At 40.9% G+C, this 15,719-nt stretch overlaps 1 protein-coding gene across 1 annotated transcript; it reads left to right on the top strand.

Annotated features, from left to right (window-relative positions):
• Positions 1-433: 433 nt before the first annotated feature.
• On the top strand, positions 434-11,924 carry OXA1L (OXA1L mitochondrial inner membrane insertase). The gene is made up of 10 exons (XM_075211477.1): positions 434-566; positions 2,735-2,851; positions 4,995-5,226; positions 5,361-5,504; positions 5,691-5,776; positions 7,118-7,282; positions 7,508-7,612; positions 7,713-7,875; positions 11,300-11,380; positions 11,538-11,924. The coding sequence occupies exons 1-10, from the start codon at positions 483-485 to the stop codon at positions 11,636-11,638; spliced, it is 1,278 nt and encodes a 425-aa protein (XP_075067578.1). The 5' UTR covers positions 434-482; the 3' UTR covers positions 11,639-11,924.
• The last annotated feature ends 3,795 nt before the right edge of the window (positions 11,925-15,719 follow it).

The raw sequence follows: 15,719 nt of genomic DNA, 5'->3' as shown, positions 1-15,719 counted from the left end.
CATACTCTCTTACTACAGTCCTGCGCACAACACAGGGATCAGGAAGAATAGTGAAGATCCTGAGGATACTAAAAAGACTTTGGACTTAAGTGTAATAAACTTTGACTATATGCCATTAGGCATTCATGTAATCATTGCTGTCAACTCTGAACTATGACTATTTAGGACAATAATCTTAAGGAATACATGAATATGACATTTACTGTCAGTCAGATTCAACCTCGGTTACTGCAATGTGATAATAAGTAATAACACTCAGCTTCATGTGATCTCACTGACATAACTCCCTAACCTCATCCTGACAGGTCCTTCCTCTGTCTGCAGGGTCTCAGCCTACATCCAGCCTGCCTGCAGGTCCTCACTGCGCATGTCTGTCACCTCTGTGTCCTCGGCAGCCTACATCCAGCCTGCCTGCAGGTCCTCACTGCGCATGTCTGTCACCCCTGTGTCCTCGGCAGCTTACTGATGACGTGACGAGCAAGATGGCGGCCTTCAGTATGAAAGTAGCATGTCGGGCTTCCTTGGGTCGCCGTGTTTGGAGGCTGACAGAAGTGGCCGAGAGACAGGTGGGGCAGTGCTGATAGAGCAGTGTGTAATGACGGGGCTGTCATCTGTGACTCATATGGTGTATTTCGTGTCTGTAGATGGGACATGTCTGGAGGTCAAGCTGTATTCTGGCAGTAGAGGGGTCACTCTCCATGACGTTTATATCACAGATTTCGATTCGTTACGTTATATATATTTACAGCAACAGTTCAAGGGGTTAAAGTTTTTCTGAGCTGTGTTCGCTAATGATATTGTAATCTGAGATCCTAGTATATTTTGCATTGTCAATATTGATGAATTCATAAGTAATCTGATGCTTGTTGGTAAGATTATTCATGGTTTCCGTGTTGTATACAAGAATGTTAACGGTATGGGTGAAAACCGGAATGACGGAATGAGTCAGCTCCCTGCAGCGCCCTCTGCTGCTCGGTGGCTTCAATGAAGACTACTGTATTTTCTCTCCTTGTTCAATCTGCTACAGTACATTCTGTTCATGCAGTGCATTCTGATTTGTTCACTGTAATGTGTGTAGCGTTTTTGAAAGTATGTCTAAGGTCCACAGAGCCCCAGTCAGGCACTTGGAATAATTATCTGAGATACTTGGAGCCAAATCCTGGCAGACAGAATGGATGGCTATGATGTATTAATGTAGTATATTATATACATGTAATATATGGACAAAAGTATTTGGACTCTTTGACCATTACACCAACAGGGACTGTAATAACATTGTATTAAAATACATATACTTTAATATGGAGTTGGTCCCCCTTTTTGCAGTGATACCAGCTTCCATTCTTCTTGGAAGGCTTTCAACAAGATATTGGAGTGTTTCTGTGGGAATTTTTGCCCATTCATTCTGTAGAGCATTTATATGGTCAGGAACTGATGTTGGATGAGGAGGCCTGGCTCGCAATCTCTGTTCCAGTTCATCCCAAAGGTGGTTGATGGGGTTGATGTCAGGGCTCTGTGTGGGTCAGTCAAGTTCTTCCACACCGAACTCATCAAACCATGTCTTTGTAGTCCTTGCTTTGTGAACTGGGGCACAGTAATGTTGAAATAGAAAGGGCATTCCCCAAACTGTTGCCACAAAGTTGGCAGCATAGCATTGTTCAAAATGACTTGATATGTTGATGCATTAAGATTGCCCTTTGCTGGAGATAAAGGGCCTAGCCAACCCCTGAAAAACAGCCCCATACCATTATCTCTCTTCCACCAAACTTCACAGTTGGCATAACGCAGTCAGGCAGGTAACATTCTCTCAGCATCCGCCATCCCCAGACTCGTTCATCTGACTGCCAAACAGAGAAGCGTGACTCGTTGCTCCACACATTTCCACTGCTCCACAGTACAGTGTCTGTGTGCTTTACCCCAGTGCATCAGACCTTTGGCATTGGTCTTGGTGATGTGAGGCTTGCATGCAGCTGCTCGACCATGTCCATTAAGTTCCCGCCACACAGTTTTTGTGCTTACATTAATGACAGTGGAAGTTTGGAATTCTTCAGCTATGAAATTGGCAGAGCGTTTGCGACTTTTACGCACCATACGCCTTAGTTGTTGACCCCGCTCTGTGATTTTACGTGGTCTTCCGTTTCTTGACTGAGTTGCTGTTGTTCCTAAATGCTTTCACTTTCTAATAATATCACTTACAATTGACTGTGAAATATCCAACAGGGATGCAATTTCACAAACCGTCTTCTTGCAAAGGTGGCATCCTATCACAGTGCTATGCCTGAAGCCACTGAGCTCTTCAGAGCGACCCAGTGTGTATCACAAATGCTTGCAAATAGGAGAATATGTGTATGTGAGTGTATACATATATGTGTAGCAGAAACACAGCAAGCTTCACTCAAGAAACCAGGGGTAAATGTATTATGCTGTGGTTTTTTTTGCCTTTTAAAGCTATTGCCGCTTTAAATTTGTCCTACAAAGTCACTGAATCTCGGCGAGTTGCAAAAACCGCGGCATAATACTTTTACTCCCAAGCAGCAGAGGATGCTGTAGGAAGTCAACTCATTTCGGAGGTTCCGGCTTTTACCTAATCCTGAATTTTAAGTATAACCTTTCACTGAAAGTTTACATGTGTAAAAGAGTATCTTTGTTATTGTTTATCTTTCTCCAGGTATTGATTGATAACAATCTTAACAGTAGAAATAATTGTATTTGACCTTCTTATGTATTTTCTCAGTATCACAGATGCCCCATTTCATTACGTCTGCACAGGTCCCAGGCGACTGGGACACCTCAACTGCTGGTCTTAACGAGTGTTCGGTACCAAAGCACAGCGATCAAAGCGGCCAGCCAGGTGACTGCATTTTGCAAGCACTAATAACAGATACTTTAAAAAAAAAAAAAAAAAATTTTTTTTACAGGATTCAATGTGTTTTGTGTTCTCTCGTTTTTTCTTTTTTTTTTTTTTTTTTTTTTCTTTCTTTTTTTGTGTTCTTGGCTCTTATTTCATCTATTTTAATGTGCTTTTCATAGTTTATTAAGGTGTGGAGAGTGCAAACTAAAAATTGGTGTTAATGAATACAGAAGGAAAAATACATTGTTTAGTGTGATGCTGTCATTGCACTGCAGCTCTGTAAAAAATAACCTTCCACTACAGACAGCTAGAGCTCCTCACATGTCTGTAGGACAGAGTCCTAATGGAATCTCATGCAGATCAAAAAAAACTTACTGTGACTTCACTGGTCCTGCTTCAAGTCAGCAATGCAGTCACTATTTCTGCAAGCCTCCTAACATGGCAACCTGCTGCAAAGGATATATAATTATATATCATTCTTAGGGGCGTATTCAATTGTTCCTCTGGCCGCCGGAAAAATGAGCGCTCTAAAACTATTACCGTTAATACGGTAATTACTCGCTGGATTTCATCTCGTAGGTCCCTGAGCTGCGAGATGAAATTCAGTTAGTAAACTACCGTATTAACGTTTTTTACGCGCAATATTACCGTATAAACGGTAATAGTTTTAACGCGCTCGTTTTTCCGGCGGCTGGAGGAACAATTGAATACGCCCCTTATATTTTACTTTGTCTTTATACTTGGCAAATATTCCACTTATGTTAAATTAATGCTGGCTTGTTTTTTTTTTCTTTATTGTGATATGAAAACCAAAATATTAAAAAGGACAGTGATCTTTTCTAAAATGTTAGGGTTGGTGCGTTTGTGTATAGTAAAGTTATTCAACTGACAAATGCGAAACCATGGCATGTGAAGGGGGATTAAGTGGTTAATTGTTTATTTAGAAGCAATTTCAGTTATGTTTTAGGTTTTTTGTCATGGATGAAGTTAGGGTAAACTGTTTTACTTGTACCTAACATTATCACCCAAATTTAATTTTCTACACTATCCTATACAAGCTATGATTGCCTATAAACAGATTCTGTGTGCAAACATTTTTCATTCAAAAACTTAACTACAATCTCCATTTCTATGTTTTTGCATTCTATAGTGTTTCATCCCATTTGTTTGTTCACATTTTGTTTTGATTGTATAAAGGCAATAAGTACAGAATAGCTATCCCCTATTTACTGTACTGTAAAATAAAGTCATGGTTTGGCCAATGTAAGCGCTCCTTCACCCAAGTTGAACTGCTTTGGGATAAGGAAAAAGATTTTGTATTTTTGGTAGCATGGTAAGTAACACTTTTTACATTGTTTCTGACATAGTAGAACAAAAAAATTAAATAAACACATTCCCTACAGTCCGACATTGAGGAGAATGTTTTGGGGTTGCTGTGCTGCATCAGGCACTGGGTGTTGTCATTATAATCAGCAGCAGCTATTTATATAGTTCTACTAACTCCACAGTGCTGGACAATGTGGCACACTGATTTCCTAAAATATGAAGGCATGTTCTTTGAAGTTGATACTTCTATATACCTGCATAAATAGCCTTCATGTTTTGCATTTGCCTACAAGGTTCTCCAATCATATAGCTTTTCCTAATTTACACCTTACACCTAGTGGTTACATTTATTTTTACCCTGCCTTAATAGAAAGTGTCCTCTAAATAAGAAATACATGATCAAAAGCCATGAATGGCTTTGATTTGTATTTGTTAAATTAGCTTCCTGACAGAATGTCAGCTGAACCTAATTACCTCCCACTAGGCTCATTGACCAAATGTTTATCTGAGAGGGAGTCATGTACCTTCCTATTAGTCTTCTATTTTATCTGGGGGCCAGACATGTAATATTTTATGTAGGGCCTCATCCTGACAGTAATATTGTCAGAGAATTGTGGAGACCAAATACTGTTAAAATTTTCTCTAAACATAAGCTGAATTTAAGTTTATTTGAAAAGTGTAAGGGTGCCAATATTTTTGGCCGTGACTGTATCTAACTTCTATGAAAACTTTAAAGCTGTTCTTTCATTTGTGTTCTGGATTATGTCTTTTCTCGCATGCCACTTATACTATATCCTTTGTCAATGCTCCTTTATAGGTTCCTGTTCTCACAGAGACACAATTACCGCCCTCCCCTCTTACTACACAAGATGTGTTGTCCCCACCAGTTTCTGATGTTGCCCCCACAGCTGCAGAAACGCTGGGTCAGGTGGAACAAGGTTTGACAGATTTGGGCCTTGGAGGATATAGTCCCACAGGATTGGTGCAAAACTGTCTGGAGTTCTTACATGTGGATATGGGCCTGCCCTGGTGGGGTGCAATCGTTTCAGGTGGGAGCTGGCATAAAATAATTATTACTTGCAGTAATAGTAATGCAAGTATTCAACCTGTCCTCTTTTATTTCACTTTATTTACTGATTTATAGCATTTGAGAGTATCCATCCTTTTTTTTCCTCTTTTACAGCCACACTAGTTGCACGCGTTTTAATTTTTCCACTGATCGTTAAAGGACAGAGGGAAGCTGCCAAACTAAACAACCACATGCCGCAAATAACCGCGTTGACAACTCGAATGAATGAAGCCAAGCAATCGGGGAACAAATTTGAATGTAAGAACTCAATATAGTTTGTGAGATCCTGTGTTTGTCACTGTCTGCACAAGGTGACTTTAACTGGGCATGTGTGTAATTTCAAGTTGGTTCTATGTGAGTTCATATCATACAAGCGATGTGGTAGAACAATGTAACTTCTTCCTCCTTTTCTTCTTAAATAATTTTATTTATTTTCCCCCTCAGTCTCCAAAGCTTACACAGAGCTCACCGTATATCAGAAAAAACATGATGTCAATCCTCTCCGTGGTTTTTTGGTGCCCCTAGTGCAGGTGTGTTTTTGTCTGTTGCCATTTTTACTGGTTCTAATACAGTTAAAGCATCTGATTTTAAGATGTAAAATAATTACAAAGCATCTTCTTGTTTAAAAGGATTTTATCAAGAATTTTTCTCTGATTTTATATTTGTGGGCTTTAATTGAATATTTATGGGAACCCTAACCCCTGTGATGTCACTGCATTTTTTAAGTGGATAGATTAGCAACCAGTTAAGTCATTGTTGTACTAATTATCTTCTATTGATGTCAGTGAGGTCCTTGTTCAATCCCATGTGTTTTAGAACCACACATTAAAAATCATTATTTATAACACATTCCCAGAAAGTTGGCTACAACAGTATAAACTCTACTGAATGCAACAACGTTTACATGGGCATCTGTTCAGAGATGGTATAATACTCACCCATTGTGCTGGAAGTTGCTTGAATGCTTCCCTACATGAATGTGCAGTTTAAACAATAACCAGTTGGACCAAATTGCAACAAGCTATGTCTATGATCCATCCAGTGTTAGAGCATTCTAAATTTGTTGGTTACAAAGTATTGATGATTATTTTGGCCAGTATTCCCAATGAACATTGGGCAGCAAAACATGTATGGTCATTAAACCGCCAGTTAGTATATTCCCATTTACAATTTGCCATTTCCATGTCAGACACTGTTGATGTACCAAACTTGTTAGGTCTACATACAAGGTTTCCTATGTAACTAAAATGTCTACTGCTAAATTAGTGATCCCTATAAACATGTAAAGTAGTGTTTGTTTTGCTTTACTTATTTCTGTAGTCTTGGCATTTATAAAAAATCTATTCTGTTTGCTTTTAAAACATGGGGATGAGATGAGGACATCATAAATTGTAAGAGGAGTGCATTAGTAAAACTATAGCCTAAGCTGCTAATTGACAAACTATGCAGATTTTTTGCATTGTGTAGTTTTATTAAGATACATTTTAAGATGAGAAAGGAGAACTATAAATATCAGATTACTGCCTGCCTGACTACTGCCAAAATCCATAATCTCTTTTTTTGTGTTTTTTAATTTGTTTAGAACATGTATACCAGGCACCTCTCAGTCCAATCCCTCTTGAAATAAAGGTGGCATGCTGAGGGAGACAGGCTAATGAGATCACTACAGCTCTGTCAGAGTAGTAAAACCCTACAAATGTAGACCTTTCTGGAAACTGTAATCAAGCCTACAAACAGCAAGTTTCATTTTCATCCCAGAGATTTGCCATTGTGGTTTATTATAACTTGATTTTTTTTTTTGTATGGTAATTTTCAAAGAAGTTGAATTAAATTGTATTGGTGTTCTTAACCATCATTCCTATCTCTTACAGATGCCAGTATTTATCTCCTTTTTTGTGGCACTGAGACAGATGGCATTCCTTCCTGTTCCCAGCTTACAAAGTGGCGGTCTCTGGTGGTTTACAGACCTGACTGCAGCTGACCCTATTTATGTCCTACCAATAATTGTCACATGCAGCATGTTGGCAGTTATAGAGGTGAGACGCGTGTGTCTGTATTTATAGCCTGTGCTTGGCCTCTTCATCCATAATATGTTACTTCTTTACCTCTTCACTCATTTTCGATGTTCACTTCTTTATTTCATCTTCTTCCTTTCCTTCGTTTTGTTTTTTTTTGTTTTTAATGCGTTTCTCTTTTCCTTGTCCCTTTTATCTCTTGTAATTTATTGCTTTTGTGGTCTGATGCAAGCCATTATTTTCCAGTTGGGAGCAGAGTTTGGTGTGAATAATCCACAGCTTGTAGTCATGAAGAACGTTATGCGTGTTATGCCACTTGCCGTTTTTGCATTCACCCTCAACTTTCCAACTGTAAGTACTCTCCGACTCAGCCTTCTAAATCTTTAGCCTACAGACTTTTGGTATTTGTACATTTTAACATCCGCTTTATTTGTGTACGTTTATCCTGCAGGCTGTGTTCATGTATTGGGCAACGTCAAACTTTTTTTCTATAGCCCAGGTGGCTCTCTTAAGAATTCCAGCTGTTCGACAGAAACTAAAGATACCAGAAAAAATAATCTATGACCCATCGGCACTCCCCCAAAAGGATGGATTCATAAAGAGTTTGCAAAAAGGTATTGTGTTTTATATTCCAGATTTGGTGTGATAGAAATAGGATGCATGTGTGGTTAATAGTGAAGGATTTATTGGTTTAATGTGTTATCTACATGTCACTGAGTATTATATGTAAAATATTGAATAGTTTTTGTGGGATTTTTTTCTTCGATTAAGAAAACTAGAAATTGGTTGTGTGCCGTACAATTAGTGAAAAAATAAAACATCTGATGTGTTTATATAAATGTATAGTAAACTACAGTGTGTGTGTGTGTGTGTGTGTGTGTATATATATGTGTGTGTGTGTATATATATTTCTCTTTCATCCATCTGGGGGACACTCCTTAACCATGGGGTTGAGTCGGGGGGAGGAGTCTGGCACCCAAAGAGTTAACTTTTTTCAGCTGACAGCATATCACCCCCGCCAATTCCCACATACCTCAGTTTGAATTGGGTGCCCTTGGAAGAAGGTTGCACCTGAAGAGCTCCAAGAGAGACAGTGAACAGGGTTCACTGGTTATAGGTTTTTTTCCTTTTCTTTTGCAGTTTTTTTTCTTTTGACAGTGGCGAGAGGCTGCAAACGGAGCTGACTCGTGGGAGAAGCGCCTGTCGGGGGGGTAAGAAGCGCTTCTCACAGCGGGAAGCAGTCGGCAAGAGACTCTCCCCGCTGATGCAGGACGGGCGCTGCCATTAGGCAGAGAGCGCCTTTACTGCTGAGGTTCCCCACAAGCCAGCTGGAGTATACCAAGTTCCTCCTCCCATGGGAATGGCAGTGAATTCTTGAGGATGGCGCGCTTTGAGTAGCGCTAGCGGGGAACACACTCTAACAGGTTTTCCCCTAATATAAGAGAAAGGGCAAAACGCTGTTAAAGCAAACACAGAAGGAGAGCCAGTGGAAGGGGAATGTGTTTGAGGAACAGTTCGTCAGACCCTGGGGTTTGCTGAAGTAGAGGAGACGAAGTCTTTGGACAGCTCTCTCTTTAAGAAGGCTTCTAAGCAGGTGGTCAGGTTCCCTCCCTCAGCTGAGTTGAGGGATATTGTAGAGGCCTCTTGTAAATATCCAGATAAAAGGTTCTCTATGCCAAGGAAGTTTGGCGTATTGTATCCCCTTCAGGAGGAGGATATGACCCGTTGGGAACAGGTGGCAAAGGTAGATACACCTGTGGCGAGATTGGTTCGTCAGACTACACTACCTGTACCCGGGTCAGCGACCTTACAGGACGCGACTGACAAGAAATTAGAATCCCTGCTGAAGTCGATCTTCTCGGCCGCCGGTATTAGCCTCAGGCCAGCATTGTCCTCTACCTGGGTAGCTAGGGCCATGGAAGTCTGGGCAGGGCAGTTAGAGTCTGCCTTGCAGGAATTAGATTTACTGCCTCTGGCCATGCAGCTAATATGAAGCGGCCCATAATTCGGCCTCCATATCTTCGTCTATTTCAGCTACAGCTGTAGTAGCTAGAAGGGCGTTATGGTTAAGGGCTTGCAATGCGCATTCAGAGTCTAAACGATCATTAGAATCCATCCCGTATACGGGTGGGATGTTATTTGGTCCAGAATTAGACTCTTGGATTTTACAGGCTTCAGGGGGCAAGAAGACGTCCTTGCCTGAAAATACTCCCAAGACCTAGAGCTAGGCCTAGGTTTAGTTCTTTCAGACAGCCTCCTTACGGGGGCGGGTCTGGCAGAGGCCAGACTACCGATCCAGGGGCCGTGGAATCCAGGAGACAGTCCCGTAGGCGAAGGTCATCCTTTGCCCCTGTGGCGCGGAGAGCTTCTTCCGCCAAGCTGCCGGATAGACCAGCAGCATAACTACCACCCACCTCTGGTTCCAGAGGGTGGGGTGGGAGGACGGCTGCTTGGGTTTGCCCTGCAGCAGAAAGGGTCCTCGGTAGACGAGTAGGTCCAGAATATCGTGATAGAATTCATGGGACCAGCTCACCTCAGGTTTTGGAAAAAATTACCTCGCTGGCTTCTGTCAAATCAGAAAGAGCTCAGGGCTGTCGTTTTGCTTCGTTCAGACAAAGCTATACAGGCTTAGAATTTCCAGTAGGGGAAAAGGTTTTAGTCACACCCATTCAGGGTGCTAAGGCTAGACGAGTTGTTCAGTCTATGACCGAACTTCTAGAGTCTGAAAGGGTCATGGAGAATCCCTTGTCTAAGAATGAGTTTCTTGAGACTAGTGAGGGACTTGGTACGCAGCAGAAGGTTGTCTCCACAGGACAAGTTGAGGTCCTAGATGGAGTGGACAGGCAGGATCCTGTCAGACAAGAGGCTGTCAGTAGCCAGGTCTTTGAAGCTGCTGGGAAAGATGGTGACATCTTTCGCGACCTTACCCTGGGCAGGGTCCCATCCCAGAGGAGCATTCCCGTGCTCGAGGTACCAGTGGAGGAGGTAGGCCCTCAGCTGGTGGTTGCTGGACAAGAACCAAACAGTAGAACAAAGACAAATAAATATTTGGACGTAGTGAGGGCATTACATATATATGTTAAGAGATCTGCAAAGATACGTAAGACAGTCTCTATTTGTGTTGGTTGACTTTTCCAAACGGGCATTGGCCAGCATCTAAGCAAACTATTGCCAGATGGCTTACCCTGACTATCAGGGAGGCTTATGTCCAAAGTATTAATCTCCCTGTGCCGAAACGTATTGTTGCCCATTCTACCCGGTCGGTTGGGGTGTCTTGGGTGGCTCGTAATGGAGCCACGGAGGACTAGCTGTGCAGAGCAGCCACCTGGTCCTTGGTCCATACCTTTACGAAATTCTACCAATTTAATATATTTGCGTCTGGGGACGCCTCCTTTTGGCCGTAGTGTTCTGCGTGCAAGGAGATCAGAGCGGTCCCACCCTTCAGAGGGATTGCTTTTGAAAGTCCCCATGGTTAAGGAGTGTCCCCCAGATGGATGAAAGAGAAAACGGGATTTATACTTACGATAAATCTTTTTCTCTGAGTCCATCTGGGGGACACTCCGATTTCCCCCCCCCCCCCCCCCCCCCCCCCCCCCCCGTCTTTTCGTTGTTTTGTCTCCACTCCCCCCTCTGAGTGGTGTGTCTTGGTTGATTGATTACAAAAGCCATTAGGAAGATAGGCCAAACTGAGGTATGTGGGAATTGGCGGGGGTGATATGCTGTCAGCTGAAAAAAGTTAACTCTTTGGGTGCCAGACTCCTCCCCCCGACTCAACCCCATGGTTAAGGAGTGTCCCCCAGATGATGGACTCAGAGAAAAAGATTTATCGGAAGTATAAATCCCATATATTATATTATATTATAATATATATATATATATATATATATATATATATATATATATATATATATATATATATATATATATATATCCATATATCCTAAGTGGTAGATGTTGTTGGGATGTGCAAAATAATTGTTCTTCATCGTTCATATTGCAATACTGCAGAATTATTTTAAAGTAACGCTTGTCCTGCAGGCTGGAAGAACGCACAGGTAGCTAAACAGCTGGAGGAGAGAGAATACAGAATTAAAAATCATCTGGAAATTGCAGCAAAAGGTTAGCTTAAGGCACATAATTACAGCTGGACTATATAGATACATCCACATTTCAATGTTTACAAAAGCTTGAAGCTGTGAGTTTTGAGTGTTAAGCACCATTATTAACCTTCCTTTTTTTTTTTTTTTTTTTTTTAATTTAAATTTTTCCTCTACAGGACCACTGAGGCCGACCTTTTCCCAGAATCCTTTGCAGGAGAGGAAGAAAACGACTGTATCCCCAAGAAAATCTAAACCTTGGCAGGACACTATTGGTTAGAACTGCAAACAAACTTTCAGTTCATGAACTATCAAACTCTGCCCACCCCTCTGGCATTCATTTTGCTCTCCAAGATTGTTGAACTCTGAGAGGAAATGAGCAAGTAAATCACAGGATAAATAAATGGTGGATTATGTGCTTTGTATACTGGGGTATATTTTATTTGAACTGCTATAACATTTTTGGCATACAGAACAACGTATTCAAGTAGGGTCATTCTTTAATTCTGTTAATATAAATTATTTCCGCGTCAAGGTTGTGTTAAATAAACAGGAAGCTTTTTGCAGTCTGTGATTACTTCCCTTGTGTGAAAATAACTCTTTGATCCACATTTATAAATATGTACAGAAAGTGATTTTTATTCTTATGCTACCATTTTAATCAACTTAACATAAACCCAAAAGATCATTTTGCCTAAAGAAAATCTAATATACAGAAAGGACAAATTCTCTGGGACCTCTCGGCAAGGCTAGAGAGAGACGTTTCATTTAGACAGGTGCTCGAGGCTGTCAATTGTCTCAGGGTATGACAGTTCATGTGTAGCTAGACTAGTATGGTTTTCTCCCCTTTGATTAGTTAATAATCACATTAAATTATAGTGTGAGGGTGTGTCTTATAGATAGGGTTCTTGTAATGAGTGCCATAGTCTTGGCCCCTACTAAGGAATCCAAAGTTCAGAACACAAATTAGCTAGAATTGTCAGCACTGGTAAACAAATAACAATCAAACCTAGCTGACTTAAGGGGCTGTATTTTTCCACGTCTTCAAGACCATGATCTTTATTTTTATTTTGTTTTTTGTTCCCTCCCTAGCCAGTAGTCTTATCATCCATCTAACTCTTTGTATCTTTTGTTCAGCCCTTGGGAACCTTGCTAGTCTGTAGTTTATGCTCTTAGCCTAAAGACTGGACACAGAATGTAGTTCCCCATCTGGTGGGGTCAGTGCCTTATTATTTCCTGGCTAATACATCATGCTTCAGCCTGTATGTACACTATAGCCCCTGCACTACTGCGAGATCGGGGCATCACCAGTGCAGAGCTTGCAGGTGTGAGTGCATCTCTATGCACAGTGAGGCAAAGATTTCTGGAGGATGGCCTGTTATCAAGAAGGCCAGCAAAGAAGCCACTTCTCTCCAGTAAAAACATCAGGGATTGACTCATATTCTGCAAAAGGTACAGGGATTGGACTGCTGAGGACTGGGGTAAAGTCATTTTATCTGATAAATCCCCTTTCAAATTGTTTGGGGAATCTGGAAAAACGCTTGTCCAGAGAAGGAAAAGTGAGCGCTACCATCAGTCCTGTGTTATGCCAACAGTAAAGCATCCTGGGACCATTCACGTGTGGGGTTGCTTCTCCACTCTCAAATTTGACTAAGAACACAGCTATGAATAAAGAATGGTATCAAAACATCCTCCAAGAGCAACTTTTCCCAACCATCCAAAATCAGTTTGGTGATGAACAATTTCTGTTCCAGCATGATGGAGCACCTTACCATAAGGCAAAAGTGATAACGAAGTGGCTCGGGGATCAAAACATCGAAATTTTTGGTCCATGGCCAAGAAACTCCCCTACCCTTAATCCCATTGAGAACTTGTGGTCAATCCTCAAGAGGCGGGTGGACAAACAAAAACCCACAAATTCTGACCAGCTCTAAGCAGTGATTAGGCATGAATGGGCGGCTATCAGTCAGTATGTGGCCCAAAAGTTGATTGACAACATGCTAGGGAGAATTGCAGAGGTCTTCAAAAAGAAGGGTCAACACTGAAAATATTGACTCTCTGCATAAACTTAATGTAATTATCAATAAAAGCCTTTGACACTCATGAAATGCTTGTAATTTTACTCTAGTATACCATAGCAACATCTGGCAAAAAGGTCTAAACATACTGAACAGTGAAGCAGCAAACTTTGTGGAAACCAATACTTGTGTCCTTCTCAAAACTTTTGGCCATGAGATAGAGAGAGAGATATATATATAGATATATATATATATATAGATATATATATATATATATAGATATATATATATATATATATTATACAAGTTAACCCGTGCATGATACTCATGCATTCTAGTCAAATCAAGCTACTTAAGGTGTTAAAAAGGTTCTTGTCATGTATTTGGGCCATAGCCCAGGCCTCAACCACCAACCATTCCCCACTGTCACCCCCTGCAACCACCAACCACTCCCAACTGTCACTTCTTCAAGAAATATATATATATATTTTTTTTAATCTTTATAAACACTTTTAACAATTAACAAATTAAAAACATCTTAGTATACCAAATTTCAGCCCTTTCTGAATTTTTTTTTTCCACACACACTAAGAATTTAGTAGGTCAGTGTATAACTCCGCCCAGCAGGAGGCGCTGCAGCTTGGTTTTATTTTTTACACACACACAGACTAACACACGCCACTAGACATTTATATTATAGATAATTGCTGCTTTTTTTTTTTTTTTTCCCCCACCTTCACACTAGAAAAAGTGTTTCACTTAAGGATGTAATAAGGGAACCTTGTTAAATGGTTACTTAAGAACATCTTATGAGCTGTGACAGGTTTAGGTGTTAAGTGTTTTACCTTTAAGTGTAATGCTGTTTTGAGACCAGCTACTACTTTAGTCTCACTTTAATATTTGCATATCTTTTGCATCCTTTTATTTATTGAAGACTGAGGTATGGAACTTTGAATTACTCAGTGTTGTGCACTTTGGACACTGCTCTAAAGACAAAGGGCCTCGTTTTTTCCCAATGCCCTTGAGCCATAAGGCCTCTTATGGGGATAAGGATCTCTGGCCCCCTTTTGCCAAAGCTAAGTCTGGAGGCTTGATATTTAGGGTCTTCAGGCCCAGCTCTGCTGCAAGGCTTGGAAGGCCCCATTCTCCCAGAGGTAGCCGAAGCTTTCTCAGGGAACTGGTCCTTTAGCTCCCCCCCCCCCCCCCCAGAATGTGGGGGGTTGGGTACGGTTTTTCAATTGGGAAATTTCTGACACCGAGGAGACCTACAAATAAAAACCGAATTTAGGAAAAGGAGACTTGCCTGAAAACTGGCGCTGCACATCTCAGATGGCACCAACATGGTGACCGCAACTTATTCCGAATGAAGCGCTCTCCGGCACTACACTTTGACGTCCTCAAAATGTAGAGAAGAGAAATGGAGCTAGTTCTCCAAGGCTGAGATAACAAAGGTGTGTACCTTTTACGCAAGCTCTGACACTGTTATGGTATTTTCATCAAGGTGGCAGTAAATGGGCAGGGGGATAAAGGTTGGGGTTATCTTCATTCAATGTGATTTTTACATAAGCCAAGTGAGTGAAGTGTTTGGTTTTTTTGTTTTGTTTTTTATTTTATTATTACTTTCAAACATTTGAGTGATAGATTTAACCAGCACACTACCTCTTCCTTTAGTGTTCTCTAGCTCTAATTGATGGAAAATGCGATCTGAACCTTCCCTATGCTACAAAGGATTTACCACACCCAGTGGAATCCTGATGTCATGGTGATGTTACTGGTATTCCAATACAGAATGCAGCTGGCTGTTTTGAACACTGGTCACATGTAATAGAATGGTTCCTACCTAATCCTTGCACCCTTCCATTCATGGTGCCACATGTAAAATTGCTACCAGAAGCTTGTCTATGCCAGCTCAGTGATGGGTTCACATACAGTAACGGTACTGTAAACTGGCAGTAGGAGGTCATAATGTAAATGACAATGCGTCATTTTCAATATCATTTTACTGTTTGTTTTTTTCCTTTTGAAGTGCAATATATGTTTTAGTTTACGCATATTGTTGTAATGAACAGAGCACAGACTTAACTAAAAAAACAAAAAACCTGAATGCAGTCTAGTCTGTTTTAAGTATGTTTGACTTTTGATGAAATATTTATTATATACTATTCATAGCTTATACAAACTTTTATTTGCAATTGCCATTAATGCTGTGGTGAATGGCGCTGAGATATAATGTGATGGGAGCATGGAAAGTGACTGTGTATACATGCCCTTCATCATCATCATCATCATCATTTATTTATATAGCGCCACTGACTCCGCAGCGCTGTACAGAGAACTCATTCA

This window comes from Mixophyes fleayi, chromosome 1, assembly GCF_038048845.1.
Source record: "Mixophyes fleayi isolate aMixFle1 chromosome 1, aMixFle1.hap1, whole genome shotgun sequence".
Classification (NCBI taxonomy): Eukaryota; Metazoa; Chordata; class Amphibia; order Anura; family Limnodynastidae; genus Mixophyes; species Mixophyes fleayi.
Note: the sequence above shows the minus strand (reverse complement) of the source record. Positions and strands in the feature narration are given on the sequence as shown.